Below are 18,281 nucleotides of genomic sequence, written 5' to 3' on the forward strand. Positions count from 1 at the left end.
TGTCATTTCCTTCTTTTATCTGTTTCGATTTGTAGTGTTCTGTCCATTAAATCTGCCATCTCTAGTTGTTGTTTTTAGGACTCTGTTTCGTTCATTTTTTTTTCTGTCCAACTTTCTTTGCTTTGTTGATTTTTTCATTTTCAATCGGACCACTTTATAGTTGAGTCAATTTTATTTGATTAATATGTCCAGTTTTGTCAAGTCATGTGCAGTATGCATTACTTTTGATTGTCATAAATTCTGAGTATTCAACTGCTTATTTTCTTTGTTCTGTGCATTAAGAAAATCTGGATTGTGAATACATTGTGCCCATCATCAAAGAGCTGTGAAATTCGATGAAATGAGCTTGATGAAAAATCTGCATTCCGATTTTGGAATTTAAATCACTGCATTTGAGCTGAATGAATAAATCTAGTATTGTTTCATTGGTTGTCAATTCTATTTGAGCAAATCTGTGAAGAGTTTTCTGCTGGCCAAACTCAATTGCATACCATATGAGCCATGAAATGCTTAGGCATAGCTTGGATGCATTGAGAAATTTTCAGCAGCATTCTTAAAAGCAGTTGGCCGATCTGCACTTTATTTGTTGAGGTCATTTTTGTGTTTTAAATCTGGGTTGAGCATATAGATCTTTGCTAACCAACCAATACGTTTTTCTGCTATTTTGAGAAACTTTTAATTATTGTTCTGGAGTCTAATTCATTGTTCCAAGTCTGTTTAAAGTGTTGTTTCAAAATTTGGATATTAGAGTTGTTGGTTTTAATTTGCACATGAACTGGATATACCAAACTGTTATATAACTTGAATTTGTCAAGCAAAATAATTCAAACAAGTTTATATTCATCAATCAAACATGTTTGTTCAAAGCTAATATGATTCTAAATGGTTTTGTGAATTTTCACTAGCCAACTCATCCACTTTTAAGCACTTTTCTGGTTCAAATCAATTGCTGCAGCAGAATTATACTGTTTTTGAAGATTGATTTGGTGTATTGAACATTGTTTGTAAGTTGTAGCAAAATCTTGAGTCCATATAAAAGAATTAAAACATTCAAAAGAATTGGAATGAAAATTAAAAAGCTACTTAGACCAGTGCAACAAGTTTTCGAATTCTGCAAAATGCCAAGTCAAAAACTATGCACCAAACTGCATTGTCATTGAGACATTTTCACAAACAGTTTGTAGCATTTGTATTACACCTTTAATTTGAACTTAATTTTTGACTTGTGGTCTTTTATTGCATTGTTAATTCATTCTATAGCTAATCATAGGATCCATTTGAGGTGCCTCCTTGATTGCTACCAATTATTTGCTTGCTTTTTGAGTTCTTGGCTATCTTGCACACAATGTTTGATAAAAGGGCTTGTACTGCTGTCATTTTTTAGTCTACTTTCTGGCAGTGTCACAGTTTATACTGGCCTTTTACTGGTGTTGTGGTGATCTGTTTAAAGTGCTTTATGTAGGTGCAATATAGCCAGACTTCTATACATCCAAGGTAGCCTCATAGGAAGTGGAGTGATTGTGGAATCAAGTGTTGAATCCAACTCTGGTGCAGTGGTCTTCTCGGCCAGAACTTGTCCAAATCTGTGAACTTGGTGCAGCAATAGAATTCACCAGTGGCATCTGCGAGATTAGTTTAAACTAGCCTAGTTTCTATATTTTGAGAAGCCAAAGCTGCATTACTACATTTTCCCTTCCCTTTTGTGTACCTTGTAATTGTTCCATCATTTTCAATTCCTTGTAATTGGCTATTAAGCAAGTGACTTGGAAGAATTCTCAAGTGTTCTTCCATCACTTGCAAACTTTGTTTTTATTTGCTTCATTTAAAATTGGTAGATAGTGAGTGTGTCTTGGATCCAAAGTTCCAAGCCTCACTTAGCAGATCTCACATCTTTCAATTCTTACACGCACATAGGTAAAGTCTTAGAAGTCTGACTTTAGAGTCTAGGTTTTTCCCCTTCTTTGTCTTTTTTGTCTTTAGACTTTTAGTGGATTTAGAGGTAATTTTGATTTAAGGAATTCTAGCAAGTAACTAGGAGCATATTTGGCAAGGCAAGACTTGGTACTTAAGCAACCTATAATACCTCTCTTACCTGGAATATTGCTCTTAAGTGAAACCTCTTATTCCATACCTGAAGAAATGATGGAAGACCATCTAAGACACACATTGGACCTCTTACTAGAGCCATGGCAAAGAGGATTCAAGAGGAAGAAGGATCACCTACCATTTTGCTTCTATGGAAGGTAATTTACATTAATCCTTCTTCCCATAATTAAAAGCACATTTTTCTTTGCTTTGTAGGCTTAATAAAATTGGAGGGAGCAGCTGCCAGCATAGCATTTTGATCACGTGAAAAGAGAGACTTGGAGGGAGAAGCTTGCTACCAAAGCTATCAAAAAGCTCAGCCAATAACCTAGCCAGCCTAGCATTACAGAATTGGTGTTGTTTCACGTGTGCTGCTGAGTTGGAATGAGGCATGTTTGAAGCTGAAGAAAATTGGCACCTTTTTCTTTAATTTCATTTGCTTTTGGATTGAATTTCATTTCAGATTTGAGGCTCTTATCTTCCTATAAATAGGAGACCTCTTCCCCCTTTTGTAGACACTTTTGAGCTTAATGATATGCTGCAGAATTTGCTTTCCAACTTTTGTGCTCTTAAGTCACCTTTGATTTACTACTTCTTCTCCTTTCCTCAAGCTTTCTTCCTCTGTTGGAAGGCCCTCTGAGCTGTGAGGCTTCACCCATACACCTTTCCTCCATTAACACACCTCAAACACTGCATCATTTCATCAATCCGCTGCACCATCATTCACTATTGGTTTCTTCTGGTCTGGAGCCTCTGTCTGCACGTTTCCAGTTGGGATTAGTTTCCATCAAGTGGTATCATGAGCTTAGGTCGTCCACGCACCAAGAGCTAAGCTATTTCATCCATTTTTTATTCCAATTCTGTTTCTGTTTTTGCATTCTGTCCAGTTTTTGTTCCAGCACTGTTTCCATTTTGTTTTGGTTCTGTTTTTCTTAATTTGGTGTGTTTAATCATTGTTCGGTGTGCTTCCATTCTGTTATCATGTTTATCCTTTATTTTAAATGGTGAATTTTCTTTGTTTGAGTCATTTCCAACTTTAATTTTCAATTTCAGTGTTGTCTTGGTCATGTGCAAGTGAATATTGCAGTTTTAATTTCTGTCACTGCTTTGGTATTCTTTTCTGCTGGTTTAATTCGTTTTGCTTGAGTTCAAGTGCTAGAAAAGCTTTAAATCAACCAAATAAGGCAATGAGAACATGTTCTAGCCTTGGTGAGAGAAGCAAAAGCACTAGAAACTAATTCTGATTTCAAATCTGCTCAAGAAATTCAAATCTGGTTTCATTTCAGTTTTGAATTCTGATGCAGAATTCTGTTTCTAGTTTTAAATCTTTAAACATGTTTTCAGTTAATTTCATTTGATTCTGAAGCATTGTACAACTTTGTTTGATGTTTTTGGACATGGCTAAAAGTGTAGCAAACCATTACAAGCAATGAAATGCAATTTGCATAGCTTGGTTGAGCATAAACACTAGCATGTCACTGTTTCAGCTTTATTCTAGCTTTTCACCGTGCTATCATTCTTTGCTTAGTCCAGTCTGAGTTTATTCACACTAAGCACTTTAATTCTAGCTTAGTTCAGTGTAATAACATTCTCTAGAGTCATTGTGTGTGCTGTCCAGCCTTATCTCCACAAGTTTCTTAAACCTGGTGCAATTTTAGTGGGAATTTGCTGCATAAATAGGCTATAGCAAGGGTGAATTGTTGAATCTTGCTATTTCTGTGCATTTACAACATTTGAGCAAGTTTAAATTGTCATTCCAAAGTTGTTTGCACTGTTCATTTGGTCATTTTCTAGCCTATATGCAGATTTGCCTTTTTAAACCTTAAAATTGCCTTTAAAATGGAAGTGCACCAGTGAATTCACATTGCAATCTGTTTTCCAGCTGTTTCAATGTTTAAAAATTTTTAAAATGATGATACAAAGTTGTTTGATGCATCAATTGAACTGCTGAATCACTTCCAATCAATTTTGGGTTTAAAACCACCATTTCAGTCCACTTTTTCTGATGCAGAAATCATTTTCCAGCAACTGTTTTGGTCATTCTTGTTCAAATTCATTTCTGGATTGTAGTAAGAGCTGGTTCATTGTTTTAACTTGAAAATAAATGATCAAAATAAGTCAGAACAAGTGTTAAAAAGCCCGTTGAATCGTGCAATCCAGTTTCAGGCAGTTAAAAACCCCAAAACACAAAATATGGTTTTCATTGGGGCATTTTAACAAACACTTTGGTAAAATATCAAACAGTTTGGTCTGGATGAGTTTGTGATCTGCTATTTCTGTTTTTGTTGCTTTCTTAATCTGTTCTAGTGCCATTATTAGGTTCCTTTTGAGTGCTTTCTGTTATTCCATCCCTGTCCCCATTTGATTTCCCCATTCTTGGCTTCCAAATTGTCAAACATTCAAAAATCTGGTTTGAAATTTTGGTGCAGTTTGCTAATTCTGTTTGGTGTGTTTTGAGTGGAATCTTGAGGTGTTGTGGTAACTATTGTGAGGCATCCAGAAGCAAAAACCTTCACCTACTGAGGTAGCATATTAGGAAGTGAAAAGGGGACTGAAGTGGGAACAAAAAGGGAGCTTTTGAGCAGCTGTAACTTTTTTGTTCCAGCAGCTAAAAATACACCAGAAAAGCTTGAAGTGCAACCTGTTTTGGAGTAGCAATCTGCAGTAGCAAGAGAGTGAAGCTTACATTAGTTTTAGGCCTTCTTTTAATTTTGTTTACACAACATATCACGGAACCTTTGCTGTTTAAAGTTGATTTTCATTTCTTGGCTAAGTGACTTGGGAAAATGCTCTTGAAGCAATTCCAATATCACATTTAAACATTGTAATAGTCCAATTTCGTTTTCTTAGTGTGGAAGTGTGTCAAGGGGCTCCAAGTGTCACTAGCACTTTCACTTAGGGCCGTCTAGCATTTACATTCTTGCATCTTTATTGCTTTCTTTAATTTCTTGCTTAATCTTTTTGTTTTTTTTAAGTCTCCGTGGTATATAGGATTGCATAGCATTTAGTCAACCTTTCTTTGGTTTTAGGTTCATTTCATAACATTTGAAAAGAATTTGAAGAATTTCTACTTAGAAACTAAGGTAAAAGATAACTCTAAGGAAACTCTGGCTAAGGAAGAACTTGGTTTCTAAGCTTGTCCATTTGTGACTCACCTCTTCTTCCTGGGAGCTACTTAGAAACATCTTTTGCCTCTAGAATCTCTTTAGAAATTTTTCACCAAAAACAAAGAAAGCTTGTGAAAATCATTTCACTCATTACTTGTCGAATATTTTGAAAACTTTGTGAAAACCTTTTCCTTTGACAAGAATGAGTCAATCAAGTGTGCAAGGAAGTTTCAAAACCCCATAGTGAGAGTTCTTTAAGGGAGGAATTTGAGCAAAAATTTGAACAAAGGGATAGAGAGATTAGTGAGCTCAAAGACATGATTAGTCAACTTTTGATTAATCAAGACAAAAAAAAAGAGAGATCTTCCCATAGGAGAAGAGAAGAATCATCATCTTCTCATAGTGAGCTTGAGCAATATAGTAGTCACCACAATGATGACCACTACCAAATGCCTCCTAGAAGACATCATAGAGTTAGAGAGCACCATCCAAGAGAGCCCAAAATTGATCTTCCTTCCTTTCATGGAAAGGATGATGTGGAAGAATACCTAGAATGGGAAATGAAAGTTGAGCAATTGTTTGAGTGCCATCAGATAGATGATGAAAAGAGAGTCACCATGGCTTCTATAAGTTTTCAAGGTTATGCCTTAATTTGGTGGACAGCCTTGGTCAAGGATCATAGGTTAAGACACTTACCTCCCATCAGGTATTGGAATGAGTTGAGAACTGCCTTGAGAAGAAGACATGTACCAGCCTATTATGATAGGGAATTAATGGATAAGCTCCACAAACTCCAACAAAGAAACATGAGTGTTGAAGAGTATAGGCAGAAAATGGAGTTGCTTATGTTGAGAGCTGGAATAAGAGAGGAACCAAGGATAACAATTGCTAGGTTCCAAAGTGGACTCAACTATGACATAAGAGATAGGGTTGAACTTATACCCTACAATGATCTCAATGAATTAGTCCAACTTTGTGTGAGGGTGGAGCAACAACTCAAGAGGAAAAGCTCCACTAAGAAAGATTACCCTCATAGTTCCAACCATAAGAAAGAGTACAAGAGGGAGGGTAGTCTAACCAAGCCAAGGTATGAAGAATTTAGAGAGAAAGAGAGAGGGAAAGAAAAATTCAAAGAACCTTCAAGAGATCATAAAAGTAAGGAGACTAAGTGCTTTAGATGTGGGGAAAAAGGGCACTATGCATCTGAGTGCCGCAATAAAAGGTCAACTTACATTCTTGAGCATGAGAGTGAAAATGAGGGTTCTTCATATAGTGAGACTGAAACATCCACTTCTGAAGAAGAAGAAACTTTACCTTGTGATGGTGACTTACTTGTGGTAAGGAGACTCCTGGAAAGCAAACATGTAGAATTAGAACAGTCACAAAGAGAGAACCTATTCCACACAAGATGCAAAGTTTTGGAAAATACATGTTCAATGATTGTGGATAGTGGCTCTTGTTGCAACTGTTGTAGTTCTAGAATGGTAGAGAAGCTTGGCTTAACCACTACTCCTCATCCTAAACCTTACAAACTTCAATGGATCAAAGAGGATGATGGAATAGTAGTTAAAGAACAAGTAAGAGTACCCATTTCCATTGGCAAATATGAAGATCAAATTGTTTGTGATATAGTACCAATGGAAGCTGGGCACATATTACTTGGAAGACCTTGGCAATATGATAAGCAAGCTCTACATGATGGAGTCACCAACAAAATCACCATTCAACACAAGGGAAAGAAAATTATTTTGTGTCCTCTTACACCTTCACAAGTAAGAGAGGACCAAATAATTCTTAAAAAGAAGTTGGATGGAGAAAAGAAAAGTAGAAAGGAAAGAAAGGAGAAGAACATAACCCATGCCTCAAATAAAGAAGTTGTCCAACCACAAACTTTGAACATTTCTAAAAATCTTTTTCTTGGACAACCTCATTTTCTTCTCTATTGCAAAGAGGCATTTGTTTCAATCACTCAAGAACTTGGTTCTCTACCAAAGGGGTTGCAAAACTTTTAAAGGAATTTGATGATGTATTTCCCAAAGAGGTACCAAGTGGATTACCACCTTTGAGGGGAATAGAACATCAAATAGATTTGGTGCCTGGGGCAAGCCTACCCAATAGGCCAGCCTATAGAACCAACCCCATGGAAACAAAAGAAATAGAGAAACAAGTTAATGAATTATTGAACAAATGATGGATCCAAAAGAGTTTAAGTCCTTGTGTTGTGCCTGTGTTGTTGGTCCCTAAAAAGGATGGAACTTGGAGAATGTGTACAGATTGTAGGGCCATCAACAACATAACTGTCAAGTATAGGCACCCTATTCCTAGGCCAGATGATATGCTGGATGAATTACATGGAGCAAATCTTTTCACCAAAATTGATCTCAAAAGCGGATACCATCAAATAAGAATTCATGAAGGAGATGAATGGAAAACTGCTTTTAAGACCAAGTTTGGTTTGTATGAATGGTTAGTCATGCCCTTTGGCTTGACCAATGCTCCAAGTACATTCATGAGATTAATGAATCATGTCCTTAGGGAATGCATAGGAAGGTTTGTAGTGGTCTATTTTGATGACATCTTAATTTATAGTCAAAGTCTTCAAGAGCACCTTAACCATGTCAAAGAAGTCTTGCTTCTTCTTAGAGAACATAATCTCTTTGCCAACTTTGATAAATGTACTTTTTGTCAAGAAAGTATGATTTTCCTTGGTTTCAAAGTTGGAAAAGAAGGTGTACATGTTGATCCAGAGAAGATCAAGGCTATACAAGAATGTCCAACCCCTAAAAATGTAGGAGAGGTGAGAAGTTTTCACAGGTTAGCAAGTTTTTATAGAAGATTTGTGAAAGACTTCTCTACCATAGCTGCTCCTTTAAATGAACTAGTCAAGAAAGATATGCCTTTTCTTTGGGGTGATAAGCAAGAGTTGTCTTTTGAGACTTTGAAACACAAGTTAACTCATGCACCTATTCTAGTTTTGCCTGATTTTTCCAAAGCCTTTGAACTAGAATGTGATGCATCTGGGGTAGGTATAGGAGCTGTTTTAATACAAGGAGGACATCCCGTAGCTTACTTTAGTGAAAAACTTAGGGGGCCTACCTTGAACTATCCTACCTATGACAAAGAGCTGTATGCCCTCATTAGAGCTTTAAAAACTTGAGAGCATTACTTGGTAACTAGAGAATTCATCATACACACTGACCATGAATCTCTCAAGTACATTAAAGGGCAAGCAAAGCTAAACAAAAGACATGCAAAGTGGGTGGAATACCTTGAGCAATTTCCCTATGTCATCAAACACAAAAAGGGGAGTACTAATGTTGTTGCGGATGCTTTATCTAGAAGACATGCATTATTAGTAACCCTAGGATTCCAAATATTAGGATTTGATGACATAAAAGAGTTATATGAAAATGATGAAACATTTGCATCCACTTATTCATCATGTCTTAAGAAGCCTTTTGATGGATTCTATCTTTCTGAGGGGTATCTTTTTAATAAAGGAAAACTTTGTATACCCCAAGGATCCATTAGAAAACTTCTTATCAAAGAGAGTCATGGAGGAGGACTCATGGGCCATCATGGAGTTGATAAAACTCTAAACATTTTGAAAAGTAAATTTTATTGGCCACACATGAGAATAGATGTTCAAAGGCATTGTTCTAAATGTATAGCTTGTTTACAAGCTAAGTCCAAAATTATGCCTCATGGACTCTATACACCTCTTCCTATAGCTAATACCCCTTGGGAGGACATAAGCATGGACTTTGTCTTAGGATTGCCAAGAACTCAAAGGGGGTATGATTCTATATTTGTGGTAGTAGATCGTTTTAGTAAAATGGCTCATTTTATACCCTGCCACAAAGTAGATGATGCTAGCTATATCTCTAGACTCTTCTTTAAAGAAATAGTGAGATTGCATGGCTTACCCAAAACTATAGTGTCTGATAGAGATGTGAAGTTCCTAAACCATTTTTGGAAAACTTTATGGGAAAAGCTTGGAGCTAAACTTCTATTTTCTACTACATGTCACCCACAAATTAATGGGCAAACTGAAGTAGTAAATAGATCTTTATCTACATTATTAAGGGTAATATTAAGAGGTAATAACAAATCTTGGGATGAACATCTATCTCATATTGAATTTGCTTATAATAGAGTAGTCCACAAGACTACTAATCTTTCTCCTTTTGAGGTTGTTTATGGTTTTAACCCTATCACACCTCTTGATTTACTACCTCTTCCAGAATCATCTTCTTTTCTTCATAAAGAAGGTGCTTCTAAAGCGGAGTTCATCAAGAAGTTACATGAGAAAGTCAAAATCCAAATTGAAAAACAAACTCAAAAATGTGCAGAATGCAACAACAAAGGAAGAAAGAAAATAGTTTTTGAAAACGGAGACCTAGTTTGGCTTCATTTGAGAAAGGAAGGATTTCCCTCTCAAAGGAAGTCCAAACTTAGTCCAAGAGGAGATGGTCCATTCAAGGTGGTCAAAAGGATAAATGATAATGCATACATCTTAGATCTCCCTGAGAGTTATGGTGTCAGTCATACTTTTAACATCTGTGACTTAATTCCTTTCACAGGGAATGATCAACAGGTTGAAGCAGATCTGAGGACAGATCATTTTCAAGAGGGAGGGTCTGATGGAAGACCATCTAAGACACACATTGGACCTCTTACTAGAGCCATGGCAAAGAGGATTCAAGAGGAAGAAGGATCACCTACCATTTTGCTTCTATGGAAGGTAATTTACATTAATCCTTCTTCACATAATTAAAAGCACATTTTTCTTTGCTTTGTAGGCTTAATAAAATTGGAGGGAGCAGCTGCCAGCATAGCATTTTGATCACGTGAAAAGAGAGACTTGGAGGGAGAAGCTTGCTGCCAAAGCTATCAAAAAGCTCAGCCAATAACCTAGCCAGCCCAACATTACAGAATTGGTGTTGTTTCACGTGTGCTGCTGAGTTGGAATGAGGCATGTTTGAAGCTGAAGAAAATTGGCGCCTTTTTCCTTAATTTCATTTGCTTTTGGATTGAATTTCATATCAGATTTGAGGCTCTTATCTTCCTATAAACAGGAGACCTCTTCCCCATTTTGTAGACACTTTTGAGCTTAATGATATGCTGCAGAATTTGCTTTCCAGCTTTTGTGCTCTTAAGTCACCTTTGATTTACTACTTCTTCTCCTTTCCTCTAGCTTCCTTCCTCTGTAGGAAGGCCCTCTAAGCTGTGAGGCTTCACCCATACACCTTTCCTCCATTAACACACCTCAAACACTACATCATTTCATCAATCTGCTGCACCATCATTCACTACTGGTTTCTTCTGGTTTCTTCTGGAAGACATTCCCCTTGGATTAGTGATCTCCCTAAAGAGAAATTTAATTTCCAAACTCTTGTCAACCAACTTAGTGAGATTGAGAGAAAAATGAGTCAAGAAAAAGTCAACAGAGAGCTACACAATGCTAAGGTCGAAAATGAGTTGAAATTGCTAAGAGAGGAACAAGCCCAGTATAGGGAGAGATCTAGGGAAAGCTACAGTGGAGACTCTCAACATGAACAAGAGTCCTTAAGGGTAGGCGAGTATTACCAACAACCCTCTTCATCAAGAAGACATAGAAGGGAACTTGAATCTCCTCCTCCCCCTAGGGAAGTTAATGTGGTATTACCTCACTTTCATGGAAAAGATAATGTTGAGGTTTACCTAGATTGGGAGATGAAGGTAGAGGAAACCTTTGCTGGCCATCAAGTGGGAGAAGAAAGAAAGTCTCACTTGCTACCCTAAGTTTTCAAGGGTATGCAATGTATTGGTGGACTGACCTAGTCCAAGAGAGACTAAGACAATGACTCCCTCCAATAAAATATTGGAATGAGCATACAAATGCCCTTAGGAGGAGACACATGCCCTCCTATTACAAAAGAGAACTCATGGATAAGCTCCAAAGATTGTAACAAAAGTCTATGTCTGTTGAAGAGTACAGACAAAATATAGAGCTATACATGATGAGGGCAGGAATAACATAGGGAGAAGAGACTACCTTGGCCAGATTTTTGAGTGAGCTAAATCTTGATATCAGAGATAGGGTTGAACTCCTACCTTATAGAGATTTGAATGATCTTGTTTAAATGTGTATAAAGGTAGAACAACAAAATTTGAGAAAAGCTTCTGCTAAACGGTTTCAATCCCCTTTTAAACAAAAAATTGTTAAAGAAAAGGAGCCCCTCAAACCTCTAGCCAAGATAGTTGAAAAACCCAAACAAGAATCCTCTTCACACACTCGCACTAGTGAGATCAAGTGTTTTAAATGTTTGGGTAGGGGTCATATAGCTGCTCAATGTCCTACCAAAAGAACAATCATTTTAAGAGGTAGTGACATTTATAGCAGTGAAAGTGAATCCCTCACTAGTGAGAGTGAGAGTGACCAAGAAGAGGAAGTGTTTGCTGATGATTGTCAACTTCTCATGGTGAGAAGGGTGCTTAATAGTCAACCAAGCCTAGAACACTTATCACAAAGAGAGAACATCTTTCACACAAGATGTAAAGTTAGAGAAAAATATTGTTCTCTCATTATTGATAGTGGATCTTGCTACAATTGTTGTAGCACAAGGCTGATTGAAAAACTGAATCTTGCTGTGATACCCCATCCAAAACCTTACAAACTTCATTGGCTAAATGAAGATAGGGATATAATAGTAAAGTATCAAGTTAAACTGACAACTTCTATAGGAAACTTCACAGATGATGTTATTTGTTATATAGTTCCCATGGAAGCTTGTCATGTGTTGTTGGGGAGACCATGACAATTTGATCATAATAGTACCCACCATGGTCTCACCAATACCATAATTGTGCACAAAGCTTACAAGAAATTTGTGCTTCATCCCTTGTCACCTGCCCAGGTTGCCAAAGATCAAGCACAAATGAAACTCAATAGGGAGCAAGAAAAAGAAGAAAAAAAAACGTCAAAACAAAAGAGAAAATAGTAGTCCTTAGGGATGAAAATGAGGTATGGGAGAATAGTGTTCCCTCCCACAAGGTCACTCAACATGAAGTCCTTTTGAATAAAAAAACTTTGGAATTCATGTTGAGCAACCTTCATACCTCCTCTTATGTTAAGGAACACTCACATGCACATCTAGTGAGTCTAAGACTTCTACTCTTTCTCTTTCAATGCAAAAACTTTTAAAGGAATTTGATGATATATTTCCCAAAGAAATTCCAGTTGGGCTTCCACCATTAAGGGGAATAGAGCATCAAATTGACTTTGTACCTGGGGAAACTCTTCCTAATAGGCCTGCCTATAGGACTAACCCCCAAGAGACAAAAGAGATTGAGTCACAAGTCCAAGACTTGTTGGATAAGGGTTGGGTTCAAAAGAGTTTAAGCCCTTGTGTTGTACCTGTGTTGTTGGTGCCTAAGAAAGATGGGAAATGGCGCATGTGTTGTGATTGTAGGGTTATCAACAACATCACAATAAAATACAGACATCCTATCCCTAGGCTTAATTTTATGTTAGATGAATTGCATGGAGCCCAAATATTTTCCAAAATAGATCTCAAAAGCGGATATCACCAAATCAAAATCAAAGAAGGTGATGAGTGGAAAACTGCTTTTAAGACTAAGTTTGGACTGTATGAGTGGCTAGTGATACCTTTTGGCCTTATTAATGCTCCAAGCACATTCATGAAACCTATGAACCATGTCTTAAGGGATTGCATTGGGAAGTTTGTAGAATTTTATTTTGATGACATTCTGGTGTATAGTCAAAATTTGCAAAACCATGAAAAATATTTGAGAGTTGTCTTAACAATTCGTAGAACCAATCAATTGTTTGCAAATATTGACAAATGCACCTTTTGTGTTGATAGTGTCATCTTTCTAGGTTTTGTAGTCAATAAAAATGGGGTCCATGTTGACCCTGAGAAAATAAAGGCCATCCAAGATTGGCCATCACCAAAGAATGTAGGAGAAGTAAGGAGCTTCCATGGTTTGGCAAGCTTTTATAGAAGGTTTGTTCTTAACTTCTCTAGTATTGCATCACCTCTCAATGAGTTGGTGAAAAAGGATGTTACATTCCAAGGGAGAAAAACAACAAAAAGCATTTGAGCTACTCAAAGAGAAGCTCACTCAAGCACCCATTCTAGCTCTGCCCAATTTTTCTAAAACTTTTGAGCTAGAATGTTATGCTTCTGGTCTTGGCATAGGTGTTGTGTTATTACAAGAAGGTCACCCCATTGCTTACTTCAGTGAAAAACTTCATGGGGACACTTGTAATTACCCCACCCACAAAGATCTTTATGCTCTTATAAGGGCTCTTCAAACATGGGAACATTATCTTGTTTCCAAGGAGTTCATCATTCATAGTGATCATGAATCACTAAAATATTTGAAGAGCCAACACAAGTTACAAAAGAGGCATGCCAAATGGTTAGAATTCATTGAACAATTCTCTTATGTTATGAAATACAAGAAAGGAAAATCCAATATTCTGGCAGATGCTTTATCAAGAAGAAATAATCTTTTGGCCACATTAGGAGCTCAAATTCTTGGCTTTAATAACATAACTGAATTGTATGCTCAAGATCCTGAGTTTTTCAAAATTTATGAGGAATGCCTCAACAAGGCTCAAGGAGGTTTCAATGTAAGAGAGGGGTATCTTTTCAAAGAAGGCAAAATTTGTATACCTCAAGAATTCCATAGAAAGCTTCTTGTCAAGGAAATGCATGAGGGTGGATTAATGGGTCACTTTGGGGTAGAAAAGACTCTTGACATGTTAAAGGAAAAATTCTTTTGGCCTCACATGAGGAAAGATGTCCAAAGACATTGTTACAAGTGCATTACTTGTTTAGAGTCAAAATCTAAAGCAATGCCTTATGGACTCTATACCCCTTTAAATGTTGCTTCAACCCCTTGGGAAGAAATTAGCATGGATTTTGTCCTAGGACTCCAAAGAACTTCAAGAGGTTTTGATTCTATCTTTGTGGTAGTGGATCATTTTAATAAAATGGCACATTTCATACCCTGCCATAAAGTAGATTATGCAAGCAACATTGCTAAGATATTCTTTAGAGATGTGGTAAAACTTCATGGACTACCTCGAGTTATCATTTCTGATAGAGATACAAAATTTCTTAGTCACTTTTGGAGGACCTTACGGTCTAGATTAGGGACTAAGCTTTCTTTTTCAACTACTTGTCATCCCCAAACAGATGGCCAAACTGAAGTAGTAAATAGATCTCTATCAACCTTATTGAGAAATCAAGTGCTCTACCTTTAATGTATTTGACCTTAGATGATCTTCCGCCCGAATATGGCATCCACTCTACCTTTAATGTATTTGTCCTTAAACCTTTTGTAGGATATGCCATAGATGATGAAGACCCTCTGGATTTGAGACCAAATCCTTTCAAAGGGGAAGGAGATGATATGCAAGGACCAAGCACCATGATACACCAAGGTCCCATCACTCAAGGGATGGTCAAAAAAATCCAACAAGACCTTGAAGATTCCCTTCTAGAAGGTCAAGTGGTCTTTGCATGCTTTAAGTGGAAGCCAGGAGCCCAATTAGATGATCCAGAATGGCCCAAACTAGCACAAGGGGAAGGATAGAAGAACTGCAAGCAAAGAGGAATAAAGTGGGTGGCGCTCAACACCCAACCCTTGCCGCTGAGCAGCAATGTGTTTGCTTTTTACTTTTCGACACATGTATTTCGTGCATCTTCTAGAATATGGCACATTTTCCATGCTTTGCCACGTGGATTAAGATCCATATATTATGGATTTCATCAGTACCGTATAAGTCTAGGTGAATCTTCTACAAATTCACCTTAGCTTCACTTGTAAATCACTTTTGGAATATTTGAGAATTTTTGCTGATGCAATTTCCAACCATGTGCTTTGCAACCAAGAGTCATTCCCTTGCTTCCCTATTCACCTTTTTAGCTTCCTTCCTTGATGAATGGCTGTCTGAGCTATAGCCACTTCACCCACTCCAAACAGCCACCGATCTATACCTTCTTCGCTACCAGTTTCCAACTACTTCGCTGATCCAGATTTCACGAAAGATTTGTTGAATTCTACACCTTGACAATGTTATCAAGAGAGTATAAAGAGAAAAAAGATAAAAGAAAGGAATGAGAAAGAAAAGAAAGAAAAAGAAGAGATTGAAATAAAAGGAAGAAGAGGAACTCCCAAAAGTAACTTTGAATATATAAATTATTCTTAATATTGGATGGCAAATGGATGACCATTCAATTCACTCTTATTTAGAATAGGACGCGATAGACTAATATGTTAACTATTTTTTAAAGTTATAATTTAAAATAGAAAAATAATTTAAAAATTTAAGTTTTTCTATTATATTTTTTTATAGATATAAATATATAATTTTATTGTAACTTAAATTATTAATGTTTATAAATTAAGTTTCAATTAGTTATAAGAATGATTTAATATATAAATATAATAATTATTTTAATTTGTTTAATTCCTTACTGTATTTAAATATATATTTTTATATAAATTGATAAAAGAATTATGTAAAAAGGTGTAATTTCTAGAGTATAATATTTTTCCACAGTGAAATGGATAATCTAAGAAAATAAAAATTTCAGTGGTCGAGTAATTCAATATTAAAGTACAATATTTAAGTTGCATATAATAAGACTAGTGTTGAAAAAATCACAAAACTGTTTTCCAAATTCGACCTCGAAATTCAATTTGAAAACAAATAATTAATCACTCCAACTTTTTAAATGAAAGAAAAAACTAAAAAAACTTAAAAAACTTGCTAAAACTCCATTCCCAAAAATTTAAATTACTAAACAAATATTGAAAAAGCAAGAGACAATTTCGCCTCTAAAATCAAATTCCATTAGTGCACAATAACTCAGGTCTATTGAAAGTCGTGAATCCTGAAAAGTGAAATAACTATTTTGCCTAGAAAGTTTCAAAAAGCTTTGGAGGAAATAACTATTTTATAATGAAATTTCTTTTCATAAATCAGAAATTTTCTGAAAAGTAAAAAGCCAACAATTAGAGCATGAATCAGAAGGAAAAGAATGACCTCACTGGCACATTTCTTCAAACATTATTCAAACATTAAGGATCCTGGTATGTTTTCAGGCATCGACAATTCAAGCATCATTCAACAGATATGTTTCCAGGCATCGCACAAAGGATAAAACAGACTGTAGTGACTTCACAGGTTGAACATTTTCTGCGATCTCAGACTCAGAGTCAAAAGAGATCTTCACCTTCACCAAAGTCTTTTCCTCTGCCACTGCAGATAGTTGAAAACTTGTCTTAAAGTATGAAAAGCCTTTCTCCAGAAACCCTCCCTCAACCACTTGCAGCCCAATTTCATGAGAAATCTCATCAAGCTCTGTGATCTTCTCCTTCTGGTAACTCACTGGGCTCACACCTGAGAATTCCACAAAATGTTTCACTTCCATTATTAAATCAACCATGAAATTCGTATGATTACAGGAAAAGCTTGAAAGAAAATCCTCACCGGAGAAAAAATTGAAGAGAAAGACTGTGCCTACCCCACCATCACCTTCCACCACGGTCGCATCTTTCACTATATTTGGAATAACTTTTACAACCGTTACTGCCAAATCCTTTGAGAAGGCTTGCCACAGGGCTTCCAACCCAACACTCACCTCGGTTGTGTCGCTCAATTCCTTCGTCATGTCTCTTCTCAATTTGGCCTAAGGAAGGAGGGTATATATATATATATATATATATATATATATATATATATATATATATATATATATATATATATATATATATATATATATATATATATATATATATATATATATATATATATATATATATAAAAGAAGAAAACTAAAAAGCTTGATAAAATTCCACTCCCAAAAAGTTAAATTCTACCAAACAAATATTGAAAAAGCAAGATACAATTTCGCTAAATGAAATTCCATTGGTGCACAATAATTCAGGTCTATTGAAAGTCGTGAATCTTGAAAAGTGAAATAACTATTTTGCCTAGGAAGTTTCAAAAAGCCCCAGAGGAAATAACTGTTTTCAATGAATTTGTTTTTCATAAATCAGAAATTTTCTGAAAAGTGAAAAGCCTACCATTAGAGCATGAGTCAGAAGGAAGAGAATTAACACACGGGGCACATTTCTTTAAAAGTTGTCATTAATTCCTGCCTCTGCCGTCGCCCTCTTATGTATCTTCTTTTTAATGCATGTTTTTATATTAGAATAACGATAATTTGATAATATTTTTTTATAATATTTTAATATCATTTATATGTATTAGTTTAAAATCATTTCATAATTAATAATAATAATTATAAACATTAATATGGACTAGTCATAAAATGATACGTAGATAATGTTAAAAGATTATCAAAAAAATGTTGTCAAAATAATATTGTCCTTGATTTTAATACTTAAAAATTAAAAAAATCAACCGATGATGCTACCGAGACACAGTAATAATAGGAATCTCAATTAGGCTGTGTTCTTTTGGGGGTATTTGGGGGAGATGATTTGAATGGATTTGAGTGGATTTCAGGGTAATTTTTTTGTTGTTTTTTTTAGTGGATTTGTGGTTAATTGAAAGTGGATTTGAAAGTAAAGTCTGTGAGAATTAGTGTAGGATTTGATTGATGTGATAGATTTTAAAAATTTGTTTAATTGGTAGAAAATAAAGATTACCAAATTGCCCCTACTTATAAAAGTATTATAAAATGTTATTTTGTAATGTTATATTTAATTGTAAAAATGTTTATAAAGAGAAAAAAATTATGAAAAATTGTTAAAATTAATGTTTAAAAATTATAAAAATTAAATTGTAGTAAAATGAATGTATTTTAAATTGTACAATTAAATTGTAATATAATTTAGTACGAAGTGGTATCAATTTATTTGTCACGCATGTGAGAATGATTAACATTAATCAAACAAACACAATTAAGTAGCAAGTTATAATATCACACGACCTAAAAAAAAGTTGGAAGATGTCAACATACAAATATTGTTTCAATACTTCATCATGACGTTGATTCAGCAAGGTATCGTTGCAATGCATTGAAACGATATTGTATTGGC

At 35.6% G+C, this 18,281-nt stretch overlaps 2 protein-coding genes across 2 annotated transcripts; one reads left to right on the forward strand and one right to left on the reverse strand.

The window, feature by feature from the left end:
- The first annotated feature begins 3,272 nt into the window (after positions 1-3,272).
- LOC148203535 (uncharacterized) lies at positions 3,273-7,805 on the forward strand. The gene is made up of 3 exons (XM_088107640.1): positions 3,273-3,294; positions 5,550-7,066; positions 7,782-7,805. Exons 1-3 carry the CDS (start codon positions 3,273-3,275, stop codon positions 7,803-7,805), a joined length of 1,563 nt encoding a protein of 520 aa, XP_087963766.1.
- An 8,435-nt stretch (positions 7,806-16,240) lies between these two features.
- LOC124843551 (phytohormone-binding protein-like) lies at positions 16,241-16,917 on the reverse strand. The gene is made up of 2 exons (XM_047320324.2): positions 16,705-16,917; positions 16,241-16,614 (listed from the first exon to the last, which is right to left on the reverse strand). The coding sequence occupies exons 1-2, from the start codon at positions 16,883-16,885 to the stop codon at positions 16,328-16,330; spliced, it is 468 nt and encodes a 155-aa protein (XP_047176280.1). The 5' UTR covers positions 16,886-16,917; the 3' UTR covers positions 16,241-16,327.
- Between the last annotated feature and the right edge of the window lie 1,364 nt (positions 16,918-18,281).

This window comes from Vigna umbellata, chromosome 2 (genome assembly GCF_029865625.1).
Source record: "Vigna umbellata cultivar VRB3 chromosome 2, Vumbellata_1.0, whole genome shotgun sequence".
Lineage (NCBI taxonomy): Eukaryota > Viridiplantae > Streptophyta > Magnoliopsida > Fabales > Fabaceae > Vigna > Vigna umbellata.

What these genes read in the sequence shown, in the direction of transcription:
- LOC148203535 (XM_088107640.1), top strand. Translation starts at nt 3,273, where the DNA reads ATGAGAACATGTTCTAGCCTTG. An exon ending in GAGAACATGTTCTAGCCTTG is followed by an intron (nt 3,295 to 5,549) that starts GTGAGAGAAGCA and finishes ACAAAAAAAAAG; the next exon opens with AGAGATCTTCCCATAGGAGA. An exon ending in CCCATGCCTCAAATAAAGAA is followed by an intron (nt 7,067 to 7,781) that starts GTTGTCCAACCA and finishes CTTAATTTATAG; the next exon opens with TCAAAGTCTTCAAGAGCACC.
- LOC124843551 (XM_047320324.2), bottom strand. Translation starts at nt 16,885, where the DNA reads ATGACGAAGGAATTGAGCGACACAACCGAGGTGAGTGTTGGGTTGGAA. An exon ending in TCTCTTCAATTTTTTCTCCG is followed by an intron (nt 16,615 to 16,704) that starts GTGAGGATTTTC and finishes TGGAATTCTCAG; the next exon opens with GTGTGAGCCCAGTGAGTTAC.